This window comes from Ahaetulla prasina, chromosome 2 (assembly GCF_028640845.1).
Source record: "Ahaetulla prasina isolate Xishuangbanna chromosome 2, ASM2864084v1, whole genome shotgun sequence".
In the NCBI taxonomy this organism is placed as follows: Eukaryota; Metazoa; Chordata; class Lepidosauria; order Squamata; family Colubridae; genus Ahaetulla; species Ahaetulla prasina.
The window spans coordinates 25919381-25941554 of NC_080540.1; the positions used below are offsets into that span (position 1 = coordinate 25919381).

The 22174-nt window shown below is 41.3% G+C and overlaps 1 protein-coding gene across 2 annotated transcripts; it reads left to right on the forward strand.

Annotated features, from left to right (window-relative positions):
• The first annotated feature begins 8408 nt into the window (after positions 1-8408).
• Positions 8409-21731, forward strand: LOC131193428 (putative zinc finger protein 66). 2 transcript variants are annotated; one of them, XM_058173573.1, is made up of 7 exons: positions 8425-8476; positions 8774-8964; positions 10302-10927; positions 11075-11207; positions 11397-11482; positions 11828-11954; positions 14664-21731. In XM_058173573.1, the coding sequence occupies exons 3-7, from the start codon at positions 10517-10519 to the stop codon at positions 16268-16270; spliced, it is 2364 nt and encodes a 787-aa protein (XP_058029556.1). In that variant the 5' UTR covers positions 8425-8476; positions 8774-8964; positions 10302-10516; the 3' UTR covers positions 16271-21731. The 2 variants fall into 2 exon arrangements, with proteins under 2 accessions (XP_058029555.1, XP_058029556.1); XM_058173572.1 differs by lacking the exon at positions 8774-8964 and having other exon boundaries at positions 8409-8476.
• Positions 21732-22174: the final 443 nt, after the last annotated feature.

The window sequence follows — 22174 nt, forward strand, 5'->3', positions numbered from 1 at the left end:
CATATCCTAAAAAAATTAAAAAATTTAAAAAAAACCAATCCAATGTAACCTCTTCCTTGACGGAAAGAGAAAAAGGGTAGGGATGAGCATACCTGTTAAACAGATGAATGTCTCATGAAGGTGGCAACACCCAACCATCTTTGACTGATACTGCTTCTTTTTTCGGACAGTCCCTTCCTCGCTCCAGGTGTACCACAAACTGTCACCCTGGCCAAGCCACGGTGGTCTTGGAAGGAAGGCCTGTTTGCTGCTACGGGTGTATCTTGTGTGCAGAAGGAACCATCTCCACTCAGGAAGGTAGGAGACACCAAGGGGAGAGGCAGTTTATTTTATTTATTTATTTATTTTGTCATAACAGTGTATATAAGCATTAACATGAAATAACTATATAATATATAAGCATATATATGAGCATAAGTATGTAATAACTATATTAATTGGATATAATGAAGAAGAACAATAGGACAGGGAATGGTAGGCACATTTGTGCTCTTATGCACGCCCCTTACAGACCTCTTAGGAATGGGGTGAGGTCAATAGTAGATAGTTTTTGGTTAAAGATTTTGGGGAGAACAGTCCATGAAGTATTTCCATTCAGGGATATTTGGAGGCAAACCTGTGAGCCATGAACAAAGAGTCTCATGGGTGATAGCAAAAAGCCAGTTATTAAAGTACACTGAGGAAAAGTAACAGGTCTAGATTGAAAACCTCAATAAATATGAGACAAAACCAAGAGTTCATTTTTGTATATCCTTTTTTTAATATTGAGTTGTTGTCTGCATTTATGCAGCCCAAAACTGGTATGGAATGGGACAACTCATCACGGTCATCTCCCCATGGCCAACTCACCGCAGGGCAACTTGCTGAGGGACAATTCAACCATACAAAAATGTAATTAATTTTGACAGAATCGTGGGCAATAATAATAAAATTAAAAATCCAGAAAAACAAGAGTTACAATAATTTGGATAAAAATGGGGTCACCAATAATAAAAATAACCGAATGAAATGTTTAATACAGCACTGAATTGTCCCGCAGCAAGTTGGCCATGGCAAGTTGGTCGTGGCAAGTTGATGGCAATGAATTGTCCTACACCTGATTTGGTACATATGGAAATATTTAGCAGAAAAGCTGATTAAGTAACCATGACTTGTCTACTTCTGTCTGTAGGAACCTGTCTGTTGAAAATCGGCTCTGCTCTGCTTCTCTCTTGAGAGAGGGCATTATGCCTTCCTTGAATACAAACTGCTAGGTTGGCAGAAGCTGGGACAAGTAACGGGAGCTCACCCTGTTACGCGGCATTAGGAATTCGAACCGCTGTACTGCCAATCTTTTGATCGAAAAGCTCAGCATCTTAGCCAACTGAGCCACTTTCTAGAATGCAGTACTGCAGGCTAATTGCCTGCAATTTGGCAGTTGGCAGTTCGAATCTCACCAGGCTTAAGGTTGTGTTCCATCCTTCCGAGGCCAGTAAAATAAGGACCCAGATTGTTGGGGGCAAGAGGCTGACTCTGTAAACCGCTTAGAGCGGGCTGTAAAGCATTGTGAAGTGGTATATAAGTCTAAGTGCTAAGTGCTATTTGTACCAATGTAGAGAAAGTGTTCTATAAAAATTAATGCCTGTCACCTCATCCTCACCCCATGAAATATGTATGGGTTTACTGGGGCTATGTAAATTACTGATAGTAGGCTGAATTGAATTGCTCTCAACATCTGTTGAAAAACATTAGAATTAGGGGCCTCCATGGGTGAGGAGGAGGCAAAAGATCAAGAGAATGGACATAAATCACTCACCCACAAATCACCTTCTTGACTCTTTGTATGCCCCCTTTTCTGCAGCTCTCTCAGAACGTATCCGTGTAAGTTTCTCCACCAAATCCCATCTAATTGATCCCACTGGCTGAATCTGATTCCACTACTAGGTCATGAAATAAATATCTACCCTGTGCATCCAGGTTCTTGAGAAAGGATCCCTAGTAGCACACCAGACAAATCTTTGAGAACGGAGTATGGTTGAGACAATGGAGTTCTCAGTTGCCAGGATCTGGATTTGTATAATATTGAGGGTTAAGCTGCCTGGTGATGTAGATCTTAGGAAGCACTTCACCTTTTTGGGACCTTCTTCTCCACTCCAGCCATCTTATTTCCACTCCTGCCTTCACCAAGCCCATCCTTTTTGTTAATCTTGGCTGTTTTCCTTCCTTGATTTTACTAGAGAGCTTTCGACCCATCTTTTTTTCCTTTACAGATCTGGATTTTGAGGTACAATATCATAGCCATAATTTATTATTTGTAGACAGTATTCAAAAAGGCATGTTTTATTATGATCATGTAACATTAATATTTGAGGTCTTGCCTGTCTTTCCCCAGATGCAGAGAAGTGCACAAGATGTCCAAAAAATCACCATCCAAATAAAGGCCAAACCAAATGCGTCCCCAAAACTATAACCTTCTTGTCGTACAAAGAAGACTTGGGAATAATTCTGGCTTCCTTTGCCATCTTCTTATCTTTGGTCACATTCTTCATCTTAGCAATTTTCATCAAATTCTTAGAAACTCCCATAGTCAAGGCCAACAACCGGGACCTCTCCTACATCCTCCTGGTCTCTCTTCTGTTGTCCTTCTTGAGTTCCCTCCTCTTCACTGGTCGTCCAAGGGCAGCCACCTGCCTTCTCAGACAAACATCCTTCAGCATCATCTTCTCTATTGCAGTGTCTTCCATCTTAGCCAAAACGATTACAGTGGTGTTGGCTTTCCTGGCCACAAGACCTGGAAATGCTGTGAGGAGATGGCTGGGAAAGACTCTGGCCAATTGTATTGTCCTTTCCGGCTCTGGTCTCCAAGCTATCATCTGTAGCATCTGGCTGGGAGTTTCTCCCCCATTCCCTGAGGCTGACATGCACTCTCAAACTGAGCAGATTATCCTGCAGTGCAATGAAGGTTCTATCACTATGTTTTATGTTGCCCTGGGCTATATGGGCTTACTGGCTTCCATCTCCTTTGTGGTGGCTTTCCTGGCCAGGAACTTGCCTGGGGCCTTCAATGAAGCCAAGCTGATCACCTTCAGCATGCTTGTCTTCTGCAGTGTCTGGGTGTCCTTTGTGCCTGCCTACCTAAGTACCAAAGGGAAGTACATGGTGGCTGTGCAGGTCTTCTCCATCTTGGCCTCCAGTACTGGATTGTTGAGCTGTATCTTCATCCCCAAGTGCTACATTATCATTCTGAGGCCAGATCTGAATACAAAGGAGTATCTAACGGCAAACAGTAAAGATGGCTTGAAAGGGAATGCAAAATAACCTGACAATTGTCACAATTATTTGGGAAGAAAACAAGTTGATATCTCTACATATTCTGGGGAAATTAACTTTGGTGATTTTGTTGGTAGCACTGGGAGAAGTGCATATAACCAAATGTCTATAGAATTCTATAAGAGTAGGTTTGCCTGATTTTGCCCTCTTTGGGGTAAGATGGAAACAGTTTTATTTCCTCACCCTCTGCCCAACAACTGGTATGATAATTGACTATGAAGGCAACATTAAAATGTTAAAATACTTTTCAAACATTAAAATAAATACTTGTTCAAACTTTAAAACTTAGTTCATCTGAAAGCATTGTTAAATGATGGTTAGATTCTATATGTTGATATAGTTCTGGGAGAAAATTAAGTAATTAAAGATGTAAATGTGATGTTGAATGAACCCCCTTAAATATGGAAGGTGACATCTCATGCAGGTCCTGTGACACAGCCAGGAAAATTATTTTATATAAATGGAAGCAAATATTTCCCTGCTTCTAAAAATTGGAATCAAAATACGTTGTGATCATTTTTTTAAAATGTCTTCATATTCCAAAAGTGAAATGATGGAAGAATACGTTGCTGCATGGTCTGGATGTAATAATGTTGAAGGATTAAATTAATGTTATATTAAAAATATATGAATTTTATATTTCCCTTTTTCCAAGTTTTTTCCCCTGCCCATATATTCAGTTTCTTTTAATTACTATAACATATATGTACTTGTTTTGTACAATGTTTCATTGTAGAATGTCTGACATGTTATATTTTTCTTTCTGTGTGTTCATTATATCAGTGTTTATGTGTCTGTGTGCATGCAAGTGCATGTTTGTGTGTGCACGCGCTTGTGTACAAGTGTGTGGAGAGAGGGGGGAGGGAGGGGGAAAGAGAGAAAGAGAAAAATGAACATGTTTTTATGTGTACTTTAAAGTACACATATAGAAACCAGACTTAATAGCAGTAATTGTGAGAGGGATCTTGGAGCAGCGGTGAAATCCGGCTGATTCTATCCTGCTTGCACGAACCAGTAGCACCAGCAGCGGGAAGCTCCGACCACCCACTGGGATGTCATTACATCCACACAGGGCAACAAAAATACAAATGCCTAGCATGTGTGAAAGGTTTTACTCAAAGCTCTCACCTTATTTCCCAAAGAAAGATCCATAGAGTTAATCCAGTAAGGATTAACTATTTAAATGCATAAAATGTAGTAAAAGTGTTTATTTTGCAGATCTTATCACCCATGATGGAAACCACATAGAATGTTTCAGTGTAAACATTTTACTTGTCCTCAAAAGGAGCTATCTGTATATATCCCAAATTTGGTGTTAACTTTACTTAGCTATTATCACACCCGGTTTTTGAGGGTGAATACTGTCCTATTCTTCAAACACTGGTTGTATACAGAAGGAAATCTAAATTTGATTTTCAGGCAATATGAACATCAATATGTTAAGTATACATTATACATATTTTTTTAAATGATTGACCTTGTTATGGTAAGGGCTACAGTCAAAAGAGGGCTTTGAAAGTCACACCCACATTTTCTAAGGGCCAGTGTGACTCTTTGGCTTGTGATTTTGCGTTTACCCAACTTCCAGATGATAGAATTGACCCTGCTATTTCTCTGTTTCATAAAAAGTAGTTAAATGATCTGAAATCTGAAGCTAAATGATGTAATATTTAAATGAAAGGACTGACCCATAAGCTTACCTCAAAATTAATAAAGAATTCAAAATTTCCAAAAATTGCACTTTTTCTCCTCAAATTAAATGATTTTCCTTGTGGGAGCTTCATCAGTGGAGTCTTTCAAGAAGAGATTGAACTGCCATTTGTCAGAAATGGTGTAGGATCTCCTGCTTGGGCAGGTGTTGGACTAGATGACTTACAAGGTCCCTTCCAACTCTGTTAATCTGTTAATGTAAAATGCTAGAGAAAATCAGAAATAGTATTTTTCCTCAGTGTTTCTTAAAAATAGTTTTAGGAATAACCAAATTTGTTTTTACCTGAAGCTAAGTGATGTAATATTTAAATGAAAGTGATAGACACCCCCCCCCCAAGCTTACCTCAACATTATAGAAGAATCCAAAGCCTCCAAAGATCCAACTTAATTGCTAATTTTTTTCAGATCTTCTATAAAATGGGACCGCCTGATACTTATCCAGAGATCAACATATTTAATTAACTTGAACTATCTAAATCTGAAAAAACTTGATTGCTAAGACAAGTAATTTTTTTTAGATGTAGATAATTCAACATAATTAAATTTGGTGGTCTCTGATTCAGTATTAGTTGGTCCCATTTAATAACAGAGGAGATCCCGGCTTAGGGACAGATCATCATGGAGAAAATCCATGTTAAGAGTTAACACTGAATTATTAAGCCCTAAAATAAGGGGGTCCTGCTCAATATCATTCAGCATTTGCAGGGAAGATCGGCAGGTTGGTGACAAAGGCCTTCTAAAGGAAGTACAACTTATTTTGAGATAATAAAGACACACTTATTTGCCCAACGTTTGTAGAAAAATATGCTGCTTCATGAACAATTTCTGTTTTTGTTCTCCAGCAAGAACTCTTAATTTCATTTTCTACTGAACATTGTTATGAATTTTTGTTGTAATTTTTTCAGTTAACCTACATATTTTTCTGATAACTAATTATTAATTTAATTAATAATTGGACTTCCTTTGAAAGTACTATGACATACTGTATATATAAATGAATGACATCCCTGAAGTGTAAATTTCAAACTGATCTTCCTAGATTAGAGAAATTGGCTGTAAATAACAGAATAGATCCATACAAAGTTTTTTGTTTAGGAAAAGAAAACCAAATATATAATGTAAAATGATATTTGGTTTATAGTTCTACATTGAAACCTGAAATATATAAATCAGGGCATGATAAATGGAAAATACAGTGTGATGTTGAGTAGTAATGGTTGAAGAAGAGAAAACAACAGTCCATGCTTGTACTTCTAACAGATTTGTTTGAACACTTTTCATTTTTTTCATATTTACCAAGTGCCATGCTCCAGGTAGAGATAACTCTTCTTTTTGACAAAGGAATTTATTAATTGCTATATTTAAACAGTTTGAACTTTTTGTTTATATTATTTATTACCATGTCTTTGGCATATATTTAATTTATATAAAACAGTGGCATTTCTAAAGTCTGAATTAATGTTTTATCTGTGCCTGGCTCTTTGTGCAGGCTCATTCTAAAGACTCAACCAGCTGGGAACGTATTTTTGAGTGAAGGCCACATTTAATTTTATGTTGTTTATGGGTTGCATTTAGAGGCGGGAGGAAAAAGGAATGAAAAAAAAGTCACAGAAAGAGGTAGATACAGAGCAGAAAAACTGGTGATATGGAAAATCAATATTACACTGTAATAAATTACAGGTAAGTCTTTGTTTAATGACCAGTTCACTTTGTGTACTTCTGAATATTCAGCTGATGGAATCTCTGTGTTCCCACTCCTTTTCCAACTCCGCCTGTTTACACATATGGTAGGTCATACATGCCTATTGCTAGTTTTTAATCAAGGACCTCTCTCAATACTACTCTTTTCCACTTTGAATGGAATCATAGAATTGGGAAGGACTGATGGTCTTTTCGTCCAATCCTCTGCTTGATTTGGTAAACCTACAACATTCCCAAAAAATCATTATCCAATCTGTCCTTGAAAACTTCCACTGATTATTCTCACTGTCAGGAAATTTCTCTTTAGTTCCAGTTTGGATCTCTCTTTAATGAACTTCCATCCATTGCTTCTTGTTCTGTCTTTGGAGAATGAGTTGACCCCTTCTTCTCTGCGATGGCCCTTGTGTACTGGAAGATTACTATCATATCTCCTCAAGTCCTTCTTTTCATTAGATTAGACATATCTAGTTCTCTATGCCACTTAGCCTTCAGACACCGTATCATCTTTGTTGCTGTTCTCTGTACTCTTTTTAGGGTCTCAGCATCTTTTCTGTATCGTGGTGACCAGAAGTCGATGCAATATTCCAAGTGTGGCCTTTCTACTGCAGTACAAATAAAAGCGGTGCTATCACTTCATCTTGATTCAGCCCCTGCTGATGCAGTTTAGGAGTGCACTGGCTTTTTTGACAGCACAACACTGGCTCATATCTAAGTGGAAACCTAGATTGCACATACTTCTAAATATTCCTCCCTTCCTTCATCAACAGATTCAGGAGGAAACCTCTCTGCTCTAACACCTTCACTCCCTGGCCCTTTGACCCAACATCTGGCAGCCATATTGGACTATTGGTTCATAGTTAGGTCAAGACTTTATACTTTGTCACACTTTGAGCACATTTACATATGCCACCCTTCTCCCTCATTGTTTTTATGAGGGAAAAATTTGAGGAAAACTTCATTTCTATCACCACTTTGTCCATTGACCAATAGTTGATGGTCATACTGGCCTTTTGGTTCATTGTTAAGTCAGGATCTTAGGTTTGGCTGCTCTCTTTTTCAGTTTGAGCACTTTTATAGATGCTTCCCTTCTCCCTCATTGTTTTTGTGAGGGAAAAATTTATGAGGGAAACTCTTATTTCTACCACCGCTTTGTCCATTGACCAATAGTTGATGGCCATATTGGCAATTGATTCGTTTTTAGGCCAGGATCTATCCTGGGTCAAGCTCTTCTCTTCTCCCCTCAGCGATGCCAAACGGACGCGTCTTCCGACAATCTTTCCTCTCAAAACTCCTTGAAGCTCCTCTGCTTCTCCCCTGGCGAGTCCTTTCTTCTGCTCCCCAACTTCTAGCGTCAACCTTCGAATAAAGGCTTTTGGGTCCTGCCCGCTTCCCCTCCATCCGGCCTCCCGTGAGCGGGTTTAGAAAGCCGCTCGGTCTGAGGGAGCTGCGGGGAGCGCAGTTCCCGCCGCTGAGAAAAGAAGCGAGCCAGAATGAAAAAACTTCGGGAGGTCGGCGGCCAGTTTAGTCTGCACAGCAACCACAGACGCCTTCAACCGCTCTGCGTTCTCATTGGCTAATTGTCCTCCCCCTCACCCAATCCCGGCGCGGCCGCGGGAGGCGGGACCCTTGGCCATAAAGCGGCCCGCCTACCTACCGGGCGGTTGGAGGGCTCGGCTGCCTGTCCTGCTGGAGGCTGGACGGGGGCGGAGCCGGAAGCAGGAGTGTCTCCTGGAACCTTTAGGGGTGACTGGTGCAGGTGAGTCCGGGATTCGGGGTTCGCTCTGGATATCCGGGGACCTCCTCTAATCCGGGAGGAGAAAGCAGCCTGCCTCTCCCTTTCTGATCTCTCAGTGAGGAATGACTGTACCTCCTCCGATGCACGCGAGCCCTGGTGCCTCTTCCCTGCCAGAGTGTCCGTCCCCCCGACCCCCACTGTAGATCCAGGAAAGGATCCAATACTGTGATCAATATGTGTGTATGTACATATATGTATACACATTGTGTGTGTGCATATGTATATATGCATATATGCATGTATATATGTATGTTTTAGTTCTAGAGGAGATCAACCCTGACCGCTCTTTAGAAGGCCAGATCCTGAAGATGAAACTGAAATACTTTGGCCACCTAATGAGAAAGAAGGACTCACTGGAGAAGAGCCTAATGCTGGGAAAGATTGAGGGCAAAAGAAGAAGGGGACGACAGAGAACGAGGTGGCTGGATGGAGTCACTGAAGCAGTTGGCGTGAGCTGAAATGGACTCCAGAGGATGGTAGAGGACAGGAAGGCCTGGAGGAATGTTGTCCATGGGGTCGCGATGGGTCGGACACAACTTCGCAACTAACAACAACAACAAATATGCATATGTATATACGGGTATACACACACACAGAGATGTGTGTGTATGGTATATGTGTATATACTGGTATATACATATACATATATATATTATATATGTATACACGTGTGTATACATACACATTTGTACACACACACACAGAGGTATATATACATAGGTAAAGATAAAAGTTCCCCTGGCACATATGTGCTAGTCATTCCAACTCTAGGGGGAGGTGTTCATCTCCGTTTCAAAGCTGAAGAACCAGCACTGTCCAAAGACGTATGTCTTCGTGGTCATGTGGCCGGCATAACTAAATGCCAAAGGCGCACGGAACATTGTTACCTTCCCACCAAAAGTGGTCCCCATTTTTCTACTTGCATTTTTTACGTGCTTTCGAACTGCTAGGTTGGCAGAAGTGGAAACAAGTAATAGGAGCTCAACCCGTTACACGGCACTAAGAATTCAAACCGCTGAACTGCCGACCTTTCAATCAATAAGCTCAGCGTCTTAGCCACTGAGCCATCGCATGTCTTACATACAGACACATTATTATATACATACACACACACATTAATCACAGTGTTGGAGCTCCTTTCCTGGATCTACAGCACAGGAGATGGGGGGACTGACAGGAAAGGGGCACCAGGGCTTGTGGCATAAATAATATTTATTGTCTTTTGAGAGCGGGCATCAGAATTTTCACTGTTTAGTGTATGGCAATGTATTCACCAAAAAAGTGACAATAAAAGTTATCTAAAACTGCAGTTCTCCCGTTTCTTCTGGAGCACCACTTCGGAGCCTTGAGGCTGCTCCAAGCAGGAAGATGGCTGAGCTGGGGGAGTTGCTCTGTTGGATCTGCCCAATAGCCCCAACAATCCGAGTGAAAAATACCCTAGTTCTTGAATAGTCTGTGTTCATAATGGCTTCAAGGGATGACATGGAAGACAGGAGATTATCAACAAGGAATTACTTGGAAGGGAGTTTCAAATGATGTCTATGGAAATTCTCAGTCATCCAAGTTGTGGTTTGTCCCAAAGGTGCTTTTTCAAAAGGCAACTGGACTTTCTTTGTTTTTGCTTCAAGACGTTTCGCCTGTCATCCAAGAAGCTTCTTCAGTTCTTCAATAGCGTCTTATGAGAAGCAAAACATTTTCAAGCAAAAACAAAGGAAGTTCAGTTGCCTTTTGAAAAAGCACCTTTGGGACAATACACTGATGGTCTCTTCCATTATTTGCATTATAGGTTGGGAATATGAGGCAGTTTGTGCCTCTGAAAGTCTTCCCTTTACAAAGGCAAGAAGAATCAAGTAGTAAAGATGAATAAGTGGCCTTGTTAAATTCATCCTTACAAATAAATTTCTGGTCCTGAGAACAAAAGAATAAAATCGCACACCTGAGAACGAAAGAAGCTTTAAAGACTTCCGCTTTTGGGGAATTGCAGTTGAGCCCAGAAGGAAAATGAACAGAGGAAGAACGGCTTGGGAAGGACCGGCACTTTGTGGTTCTCTTCATGTAGAAGGCAGTGCGATAATTCAAGAAAAAGCAGTATTGAAGATCCAGAATGAAGAAACCGTCAGTTTCCATGTAAACAGACGACCTTTCAGGGAGCTCAGCTATCAGGATGCTGAGGGTCCCCGAGGACTCTGCAGCCGCCTGCACCACTTTTGCAATCGATGGCTGAACCCAGAAAAGCACACAAAAGCCCAGATGCTGGACATGGTGGTCCTGGAGCAGTTCCTGGCCATCATGCCACCGCAAATGGGGAACTGGGTGCGGGAATGCGAACCTGAGACCAGTTCCCAGGCCGTGGCCCTGGCTGAAGGCTTCCTCCTGAGCCAGGCAGAGGAGAAGGACCAAGAAGAGATGCAGGTTGGTTTCAAGGGGAATGGGTGGGTATATTTAATCCAGTCTTAAATATTTGGGGCATTTTTATAAGGCACTGCCCAAATGCTTTTGAATCGGGGTTGTTCTGTGTTCCCACGTGCACTTCACACCCTTCTTTGCTGCTCTCCACAGTTGCAGGTGGAGGCGTCCTTCCTGGGGTTAATCACTGAGTTTCCTGAAGCAAGAAGGGATCCAGTAAATCTTTGTCAGGACAATTTCCTTGGGGGAATCTCTCCAAAGGATCTAAATCAGGACTTGTCACCAGGTAAGGGAGGATTCCTTATGATGCAGTGAAGTTCGTCCTCAAACGGTTTTCATTCCTGTTCTTGTAAATTGAATGGCCCTGTATGCTTCAGTGGTATTTGTTTCTATTTTACCCCATTTATATTAATGCATTTATAAAGCATTCTTTTTTTAAAAAAATATATCAATTTCCTCCATCTTTTGGTTGCAGAGAACAGAGTCATATACCAGGTGGTGGTAGGAGAAACATCTCCTCTTTCTGGTGAAGCAGAGACCAACGTTGGGCTTCCAGAGCAGGTAGGAGGAAAATTTCCTGTGCCCCAAAAAGTGCAGATATGATTAAGGCAGGAAGAATTCATTCCATCTCACTACACCCACCCACCCAATTCAACCTCTGTTCCAATGTGAGACCCTTTTCAATTCTGAACATCCTTATCCTGGCTTGTCCTTATCTTGGTCAGCTACTTTCCAATAAAAGGATAGAGCTGGAACAGCTCTGGAGAATGGAAGGCAGAGCTGGAACTGATGGCTCAAGAATGAGTTTGTGATTTGGGCGTTCAAGGGCACTGAGTCCTGAGAGATGCAGTGAATTTGATCAACCTTGGGGACCTAAGACTAAGAAATTTTTCCTTCCTCTTTCAGGGTCCCGTATCCTTCAAGGAGTTGTTTGTCTTCTTCACCAAGGAGGAGTGGGACCTGCTTGATCCCAAACAGAAAGCTTTGCATTGGGAAGTCATGCTGGAGACCTCCTGGAATGTAGCTTCTCTGTGTAAGAAAATCCTCTATCCAAATACGGTGTTTTATAATTGGAAGCCATCTGTTGCATGGTTCCTTCCCAGGTATTCTGCACCTGAGATACTAGGCTGGCCATTTGAAGCTGCGAGCTACAATCCAGACAGTGAGCTTCAAATAGGCAGCCTTTGCAAAGTGCTACCTGTTAATATTTGATACTATTTTGTTGGAGGTGATAGGCACTAGTCTTGGTCTGTATTGACTTTCAAGTATAGATATCTTCCATACTGGATGTTCTGTGTTCAACCCTTTGACTATGCGGTGCATTTAGCTTTGCATAGGCTAGCCAGCAGCTTCAGGATGGGAAGTCTTACAGAAGCTACACAGGTATGTATTCCTTTTTTCTACATGCTCCCATACTCGAGAGTAGAGGTAGTCCTCACTTAACAACAACTTGTTCAGCAATTGTTCAGAGTTACAATGGTGCTGAAGAAAGGGACGTTCAACCAGTCCCCAAAATTATGGCCATTATTCTGCCCCCACAATCCCACGATCAAAATCCACAACCACAGGAATACTTCAGTTCCCCCACACATAGTTATCTCCCCCCTTTATATCTTTTTGGCCTCTTGTACTCTGTTGGCCCCTGCCTCCCTAGGTCACCTTTGCTGTCTTCTTGCTCCCACTGCTAGCCAAGCATAGCCAGCATGGTCCTTTGCAAGGTAGCTGCTGCCTGTATAAGGCCTTCTTCTCCAGGTTGTGCATGGGTGTTTCTATTGTGGTCTGCCAGCAGCCTGCGGACCTGGCAGTGGAGTTGGACAGTGAGGAGGCTGGGGAGGACGATGGGCCAGGCCTGGAGTTAGGGGAAGGCCTGGATGAGGGCTCTGTGTCGGAGGCAGAAATGGGGCCAGGGCCATCTGGGAGTGATGTGTGGACTCTGGAGCCTCCAGAGGCGGACAGCAGAGAGGCAAAGGAGCAGGAGGAGCTTGTTCTTACTGCACGCATGAGAAGAGCTGCCAGAAGGCAAGAACAGCTGAAGCAAAAAGGACAACTCGGGAGTAAGGCCAGAAGATGATTGGCCATTCCCATAAGGCTTAAAAGAGCAGCAACGAGCTGTTGGGCTCTTTGTGGAAAAGCAGTGTTGATTCCATTGCTTCTTGTCAGCATCTCTTGAACTTTGTGGGGGTTTTGCCAAGAAAAGCCTTTGGTAGGTTGCCAAAGACAACAAAGGTTGGTGATAAAGCCGAAGGACTGTTTATGAAGAATTGGTTTTGAATTAAGCTGAGAATGAATTAATTCTCAGCTGTTTTAATAAACTAAGTTTGTTCAGGACTGAATTGTGTTTGGTAATTACTACTTGGGCCTCGGTCACAACAGTTTCCTCCCGAGTCATAAATGGCCTCATATTCTGGCAGGCACCTTGTGAAGAGCTGAAAGTTGATAGTGATTTTGATTCTTTCATTTGGAGCAAACATGCGTCCATGGATTCATGATGGGGGATACAAAGCAATGCATTGCATAGAACATACGATTTTTTTAGAAATGTTTTGCTTGATCAGAGTATTAGAACTCAGGATTCCTCCATTAAATGTAAATGTGGGATTGATTGATTGATTGATTGATTGACTAAGAACACATAGATTTTCTCCATGGTGATCTGGGTTTTGAGATCTTACAGCAATAGCTATAGCACTTAGACTTATATATCACTTCACAGTGTTTTACAGCCCTCTCTAAGTGGTTTAAAGAGTCACCATATTGCCCCCAACAGTCTGGGTCCTTATTTTACCAACCTCGGAAGGATGGAAGGCTGAGTCAACCGTGAGCAGGTCAGGATCGAACTGCCGAACTGCAGGCAGTCCGCAGTCAGCAAAAGTAGCCAGAAGTACTCATTCTAACCACTGCATCACCACAGTTCACAGCACTACATTCATTGCCACTGTAAGTAAATCCACCTTATTATGGTTGTTCTTCATATGAAGAAGACTGACTTTCCAACTTTCCAACATTAGAGCCTTCTCCAGAGACCCAGATTTTTGCATGTGTCTGTTGTGACCCAGACCCCAGTAGGTAGTAATAAACTTAGCAGGTGGAAAAACAAACTTTATTCAAACAGCTGAGAATTACTTCATTCCCAGCGTCATTCAACTCAAAGTAAAAAAAATGCCTCCCAACACAAATTCCTCAGTTATCTAACAAACCTTAGTCCAGTTAGGCCAACTGCCAAAGTCCCTTCCTGGCAAACGTCCAGAAGCCACAAAAATAAAGACCTACACAAAGCAGAAGACGGAGCAGAAGACACAGCTACAATGTTGTTTTCCGGCAAAGCTGAAATGCTGGTCTGTTTTAAACCTTATGGGAGGGGCCAATCATCTCCTGGCCCTACTCCAGAGTTGTCCTCTCTGCTTGAGCTGCTCTTGCCTTCTGGCAGCTCTTCTCATCCGTGCATTAGGAACAGGCTCCTCCTGTTCCTCTGCCTCATTACTATCAGTCTCTGGAGGCTCTGGAGTCCGCACCTCACTTCCCGATGGCCCTGGCCTCACCTCAGCCTCATCACTGTCCGACTCCGTTGCCAGCTCCGTAGGCTGCTGACGGGCCACAACAATGTCTGAAGTAGGATAATTTGAATATGATTGTTTGTGTTGCTTGATTTCTTGGTTGTCCTTGGTATTTTTCATGAGTCTTCTCTATGAGAAAGAGAAGGAATAATTTTTCTCCATGGTTTTTCTCTCTCTCTCTCAATCAGGCAATGAGCAAAAGAATGAGATTTACCAGGAACCAGAAGACCCGCCTTTACAGGTTTTTAAGGTTAAAGTGGGAGAAGAAACCTTCCAAAATCAATGGCAACGAATAAATGAAGATGGAATCCAATTAAATGATCAACAGGAAATAAATCCTCCCCCTTTATGTCTGGAAATCTATGATTTGCTGACCCAAGATGATCTTAATAGAAAAAGGATGGGGCGGTATTTAGACTTTGATAAAATATTTGAAGAACAATCGAACTTCACTCATCCATGTGAATGGACACCGGAAAGGAACCAGTATGATGAGAATTCCCTATCTTATTGGGGGGATGAGATGGACAAAAAAACATTAGAATGTAAGGATTATGAAAACAACTTCAACTACCTGCCCAAACCTATTCCCCACGAAATGAACCACATCGAAGAGAATCCATACAAATGTATAGTTTGTGAAAGGAGCTTTGCAAGGAATGACAGACTTATCACTCATTTAAGGATTCATACAGGGGAGAAACCATACAAATGCACAGAGTGTGGAAAGTGCTTCACAAGGAATGATAAACTTATCGCCCACATTAGAGTTCATACAGGGGAGAAGCCGTATAAATGCACAGAGTGTGGAAAGAGCTTCACAAGGAACGATAAACTTGTCAACCATATCAGAATCCACACAGGGGAGAAACCGTATGAATGCTCAGAGTGTGGAAAGCGATTCAGAAAGAGTACAGATCTTACTGCCCATAAAAGGATCCACACAGGGGAGAAACCCTATAAATGCACAGAGTGTGGAAAGAGCTACAGTCACTCTAGTAATTTGAGTACCCATAAGAGTATTCACAAAAAGGAGAAACCACATAAATGCATGGATTGTGGAAAGAGCTTCATAAGGAGCACAGATCTTACTTCCCATAAAAGGATCCACACAGGAGAGAAACCACATCAGTGCAAGGAGTGCAGAAAGAGCTTCGCTCACTATAATACACTTGCTTCCCATAAAACCATCCACACGGGGGAGAAATCATATAAATGTATGGAATGCGGAAAGAGCTTCAGAACAAACAGTTCTTTAACGTCCCACAAAAGGATCCACACAGGCGAGAAGCCATATAAATGCATAGAATGTGGAAGTAGTTTCAGGACAAGCAGTTATCTTACTTCCCATAAAAGAATTCACACGGGGGAAAAACCCTATCAGTGCCCGGACTGTGGAAAGAGCTTCAATCTTTCTAGCACCTTTGCTTTCCATAAAGCGGTCCATACAGGGGAGAAACCCTATCAGTGCCTGGACTGTGGGAAGAGCTTCAATCATCCTAGCACCCTCACTTCCCACAAAAGGACCCACACAGGAGAGAAACCCTATCAATGCACAGAGTGTGGAAAGAGCTTCAGTCACCCTAGCACCCTCACTTCCCACAAAAGGATCCACACAGGAGAGAAACCTTACCACTGTGTAGAGTGTGGAAAGAGTTTCAACCACTCTAGCAATCTTGCTTCCCATAAACGGATCCACACAGGGCAGCGGAAATATAAGTGCCTAGCATGTGGAAAGGGTTTCACTCAAAGTTCTCACCTTATTTCCCATCAAAAAATCCACAGCGAGGATTAAATGCACGATCAATAATATTATGCATTTAATAATATTATGCACAATAATTATATAAATCCGTTAAGAACTTGCATTTTGGCGATCTGATCTGATCACCCATGAAGGAAAGTGCATGGAAAAAATTATTGGGGTGTGTGACAATTCATTTTAGTTTCCCCCAGAAGGTGGTATTTGCATAACCCAATACCCTACTAATTTTTTTATTTTTTTATTTTTTATTTGCATTTATATCCCGCCCTTCTCCGAAGACTCAGGGCGGCTTACACTATGTCAAGCAATAGTCTTCATCCTTTTGTATATTATATACAAAGTCAACTTATTGCCCCCAACAATCTGGGTCCTCATTTTATCTACCTTATAAAGGATGGAAGGCTGAGTCAACCTTGGGCCTGGTGGGACTTGAACCTGCAGTAATTGCAAGCAGCTGCTGTTAATAACAGACTGTCTTACCAGTCTGAGCCACCAGAGACCCTATTTGTGATCACACCTGGCTTTTGAAGGTGAGTAATATCCTATCTTTCAAAAACTGGTTGTGCTCAGGAGGAAATCAAAATTTGATTTTCAAGCGGTATGAACATTAGCATATTAAGTATACTTTATACATTTTCTCCCTAGTATTTTTAATGATTTCTCTTTTCATGTTAAGAGTTGCAGGCTGTTGATCAACCTTACAAGTGACTTTGAATGCCACCTCCGAATTTTCCAAGGGCCTCTCTTGGGCCTTTCTCTCCCTATGAACTCTCAGATGAAACGTTTGATTCTGGTTTGAATTTCTTTTATTTTTTCTTCCCAAGCAATGTATCAATTATTTTATACATACAATTGTATGAAATATTTTATTAAACATAAATACAAACCTAATAGAAACTAATATAAAGTTAAAAAAAGAAAACAAATCAAAGAGAAAGTTAAAAGTGCAAGAACAGAACAAAGTAAAAGAAAAACTGAAAAAATATACAAAGGACTAGCTTCCTCTTTTTTCCTCCCTATTCTCACTCCTTCCTTCTCTTCTTCCTATCATGTTGGTAAATGGGTACTGTCTGATGGGGACAGGAGTGAGGCAGTGTATAAGAGGCCAAAAGCAGAGGAATTGAGGGAGGGTGCATCATTTTTCCATTGATCTCCCTGCAAGCTTCCCGTAAGCAAAAATTTTGCTAGTGGGAAGAAGACAAGGAATGTCAGCTATCATATCCGTTCCTTCGAAGCTACCTGTGGACTTGTGGGAAGCTGTTGGAATATTGAAAAGGAAGATCATCTTACCACAGCTGACCATGGCAGCACTGAACAGCAGCGTAATGGCGCTAAAATGGCAAAAACTTCCCCCAAATTTCATTCCCTACGAAGTAATGGGTCCTGGCATTCTGTAAGTTATCCCATTTGAGGGATCCTTTTTGACAAAATTTTTGGCCTGTGATGCAGCTTTTCACCCGGTTGAAGGTTACAAAGTGTCAGACACGAGAGTTTTAGAAGTATGCTAGACTGTTAAAATGGGTGTGATCACTTAGCGGTTAAAGACACCGGGCTTGTTAGCTGGAAAACTGACAGCCAGGGTTCGAGACCCCGATGGTTGCACAATAGGGGTGAGCTCTCATTGATTGCCCCAGCTCCTGCCCACCTAGCAGTTTGAAAGCACGCAACTGTGAGTAGATTAATAGATAACACTTCAGTAGGAAGGTAACGGCGTTCCGTGCGCTTTTGGCATATAGCCATGCTGGCCACATGACCAAGGAAAATGTTCAGAAACAGAGATGGGCACCCGGCCCTAGAGTTGAACACAACTGCACAGGGAAACCTTTACCTTTTTTTTAGACTTATCGGTTGTGTCATAATTTCAGAGAAATTTTCTTACGTAAACACAGAAACTGAATGACAAAACTATGGGCAAAAGAGCAGTGGGTGTGATTTGTAACTTCCTGCTAGCTTGACTGCGTCTGACTGCCCTCCAGCAATCAATGGTGGGACCAGTTCATCTGGCATCCAGTGGACTAAATTTCTAGATGGCAAAGGCCAACACCGATGCCACCACAAATCTTTCAAATTTCAATCCTACAGGTGCCTGAATTTTGAATACATTCTGTAATGTAAGTTAGCTCATTTGGGGAACCTTGGTTTAAAAAGTTTTGTCCTACCACGCACCATTTTGACCAGTTACAGGTTACGGACACGAGAGTTTTTGTAGTATATACATAGGTTTAGGTTTATTAGATTTCTATACCGCCCTTCTCCCGAAGGACTCAGGGCGGTTCACAGCCAGCATAAAAACTGAATTCACAATAGTCATAAATAAATTAAAAATAATATAAAAATTAATTAAATTTTGGCTAACAATTAAATATCGTTAAAATCAAATAATAAAACCCCAATTAAAAACAACACATTAGGCCAGCCCTGCACGATGAAACAATAGGGTCTTGAGCTCGCGTCGGGAGGTCTGGAGGTCGGGGAATGATCGTAACCCTGGAGAAAGTTCTCCCCCTGGGGGTCGCCAGCCGACATTGTTTGGCTGACGGCACCCTGAGGAGACCCTCCCTGTGAGAGCGCTCCCCAAAACCATAAATGTCTTTTCTCTGATTAAAGAAGTCAATTTGGTCATCTCAGAAGTTCCATCATTTTCATCAACCATTCTATTGTAGATAATCCTGAAACTTTCCATCTTTATGTACATAATAGTCCTGCTGCAGTTCCCGTGTAAAAAAAAAAAAAATTCCATGACTTTTTCCACTTGTTTGTAGATCATTCCTGAAAGAAATACCTGTGGTTTGTTGTATATTAATTGTTAAAAAATTCTGAATTAGTATATGTATATGGATCCAATATTTTCTAGATTTCTTACGTGTCCACCAAAGATGATAAAATGTTTTTTGCTTGTTCAGATTTCCAACATAATGAAGTGCCTTCATACATTCTAAACCATTTCTGGTGACAAACCAATGATACATTATCTTATAAAAATATTAATATTATAACAATGTAAATTTCGATTCTTTGAACCATATTTTCCCCTCGTATCATCTATATTGTAACCAATATTTTTAGCCCACTTTATCATGTTTTTTCACTTGTTCTTCCATTTCAAATTTCAATAAAAGTTTGTACATTTTAGCAATTACACGTTCATCATTAGTGCACTTCTGTATTTCAAACTCAATCTTAGAATATTCTTTAATAAATTCTTTTGTGCACTTTAAACCATTCTCTTAAAAAGCATTTTTCCTCAATGTTTCATAAAATTAGCTTTAGGAATCATTATTCCCATATGTCTTGCAATTTGCTTGCCCTGGGTTTCCTATTTAAAATTGGCTGGCCTATGAATTTATTTCAAAATGACAGAAAAATTTTAAAAGTGCAAGAGGCCCTGTATAGCCAATTTGTTTATGCAGATTAAAGATGATAGTGTTTGATGAATGTTCATAATGTTGCCTTTTTAAACATAATGATTATGATTAATTACAGGTAGTCCTTGATGTCAGGGTTCCAAGGAACACCCCCAACGAAATAAAGCTCTGAGGCTTGAGGTTCCTCAAAGTTCCAATTTATTAGAGATGTCATGTAGGCACAGCTGGGAAAACCCGAAACTGAAAGCTTCCAGGTTTTCCACACCCAGTTGACAGTTCACAGTCCTGCCCCACCCCAACAAGTTCATTACATTGTCCAATCAACTCTTCACACTCAATTGGATAATATCTTCAGGCAATCTCCATCAGACGCAGGATGTCCTTGAATACAGAATATTGTTATGACTAACTTTCTACCTCTCCAACAACCCTCTCACAACTTCCCCAGCTAAAATATGTGGCAGTTAAGAAGCAAAAAAAAAAAATCCTTCCAAAACTTGACACTTGACTTACAACCAGAATTGTGGTTGTAAGTTGAGGGACTCACATGACCGGAAGTAATTTTCCAGCCTTTTTCACTGTAGTTAAGTGAGCACGTCGGTCATTAAGCAAACTCATTCATGTAGTTATGTGATTGTTAGGGGAGGGCAGCAGACCATTTACAATGGCCGAAGGTGCTTTATGGGGTATAAGGAACTCATTCTGTGGCTGTCATAACTTTGAATAGTTGTTAAAACAACTAGTTGCTAAGTGAGAACTATTTTAATATAGGTAATTTAGGAGGAGAATTCAGAAATGAATAGGATATAGAAAAGTCTTCCAACACTGTAGTGACTTAATTACATACAAAGAAAAGTACAGATAGCCCTCAACTTTTTATTTGCTCCTGTTGGAAGAAATGTTCATCTGGGTTCAGTTCCAAGTAGGGAGGAAGACGCTGGAAATATGGAGGCTCCTTGGAAGGATGGTTTAATGGTGAACAGGGCCACATGGGTTTGAAGTCCTGGATAGCTGACCACATGGACTGGTGAGTGAGTGTTATTGATACCCTCTCTTGGGCTTTGAACTTGAGCTTCCTGTTCCTGTGGCAAGGGCATGTGTCCTATTGATTGCAGACTCCCATGTGGAGTCATGTTTGTCTGAATCAAGTCTGATTGAACCTTGCTGGGTGATGCAATGAAGGGGCTTGGTTGTGCCATGTGGTGAGCTCTGCTGATAGATAATCTTATTATGTCCTGGAGGGTCATGTCTTAATCCCATCACCCTGGAGCTGAGGTCTTTTGTTTTGTAGATAGGCTGGCCCAGTCCTCAATGGGCACCAAATATCTGCTGGGGCAAAGAGCTGGGGCTGAGTTTCTGTCTCCAAGAGCATGCCTCTCAATTTCTCATCCAGGGAAATATAATATTCTGACTTTTTAATATTTCCCAATCCTCTTCACTCCCAATCCTCTTTAGAAGCTCTCTGAACTGTTGGAACCTCAGAATAAACATAGAGTCCTAATCCTTAAGACTTGCACTTCACTGGCTCCACCAAAGAATCCCCTGAATAGAATAGAATAGAATAGAATAGAATAGAATAGAATAGAATAGAATAGAATAGAATAGAATAGAATAGAATAGAATAGAATAGAATAGAATTTTATTAGCCAAGTGTGATTGGACACACAAGGAATTTGTCTTGGTGCATATGCTCTCAGTGTACATAAAAGAAGGAACATAGAGATGTGCTATGTTCCTTCTTGCTTCAAACGCTCTACCATCATCCCAGTGCCGAAGAAGCCCACCATCAAGGAACTGAATGACTACAGACCAGTTGCTCTAACATCTGTAGTCATGAAAACCTTTGAAAGGCTAGTGCTTTCCTACCTGAAAACCATCACGAATCCGCTCTTAGACCCCTTGCAATTTGCATACCGAGCAAATAGATCAACAGATGATGCTGTTAATATGGCTCTGCACTACATCCTACAACATCTTGAGTCTCCAAAGACCTATGCAAGGGTCCTTTTTGTAGACTTTAGTTCAGCATTCAATACCACCATTCCAGACATTCTTCTAACTAAGCTAAACCAGCTACAGGTACCGGAACAGACTTGTAAGTGGATCACAAGCTTCCTAACAAACAGGAAGCAGCAGGTGAAGCTAAGCAAGATCACATCAAATACCTGTACAATTAGCACAGGGCCCCAAGGCTGTGTGCTCTCCCACTTCTCTTCTCAGTGTATACCAATGACTGCATCTCCAATGATCCATTTGTTAAGCTACTGAAGTTCGCAGATGACACAACAGTGATTGGTCTCATTCGAGACAATGACGAATCCGCATATAGACGAGAGGTCGAACGACTAGCCTTGTGGTGCAACCAAAACAATCTGGAACTGAACACACTCAAAACCGTAGAAATGGTGGTAGACTTTAGGAAAACCCTTCCATACTTCCACCTCTCACAATACTTGACAACACAGTATCAACAGTAGAAACCTTCAAATTTCTGGGTTCTATCATATCGCAAGATCTCAAATGGACAGCTAACATCAAAACATCATTAAAAAGGACAACAAAGAATGTT

Coding starts and splice junctions, on each gene's coding strand:
- LOC131193428 (XM_058173572.1), top strand. CDS start 10,517: ATGAACAGAGGAAGAACGGCTTGGGAAGGACCGGCACTTTGTGGTTCT. Junction 11,483..11,827: donor ACGTTGGGCTTCCAGAGCAG/GTAGGAGGAAAA, acceptor TTCCTCTTTCAG/GGTCCCGTATCCTTCAAGGA. Junction 11,955..14,663: donor CTGGAATGTAGCTTCTCTGT/GTAAGAAAATCC, acceptor TCTCTCAATCAG/GCAATGAGCAAAAGAATGAG.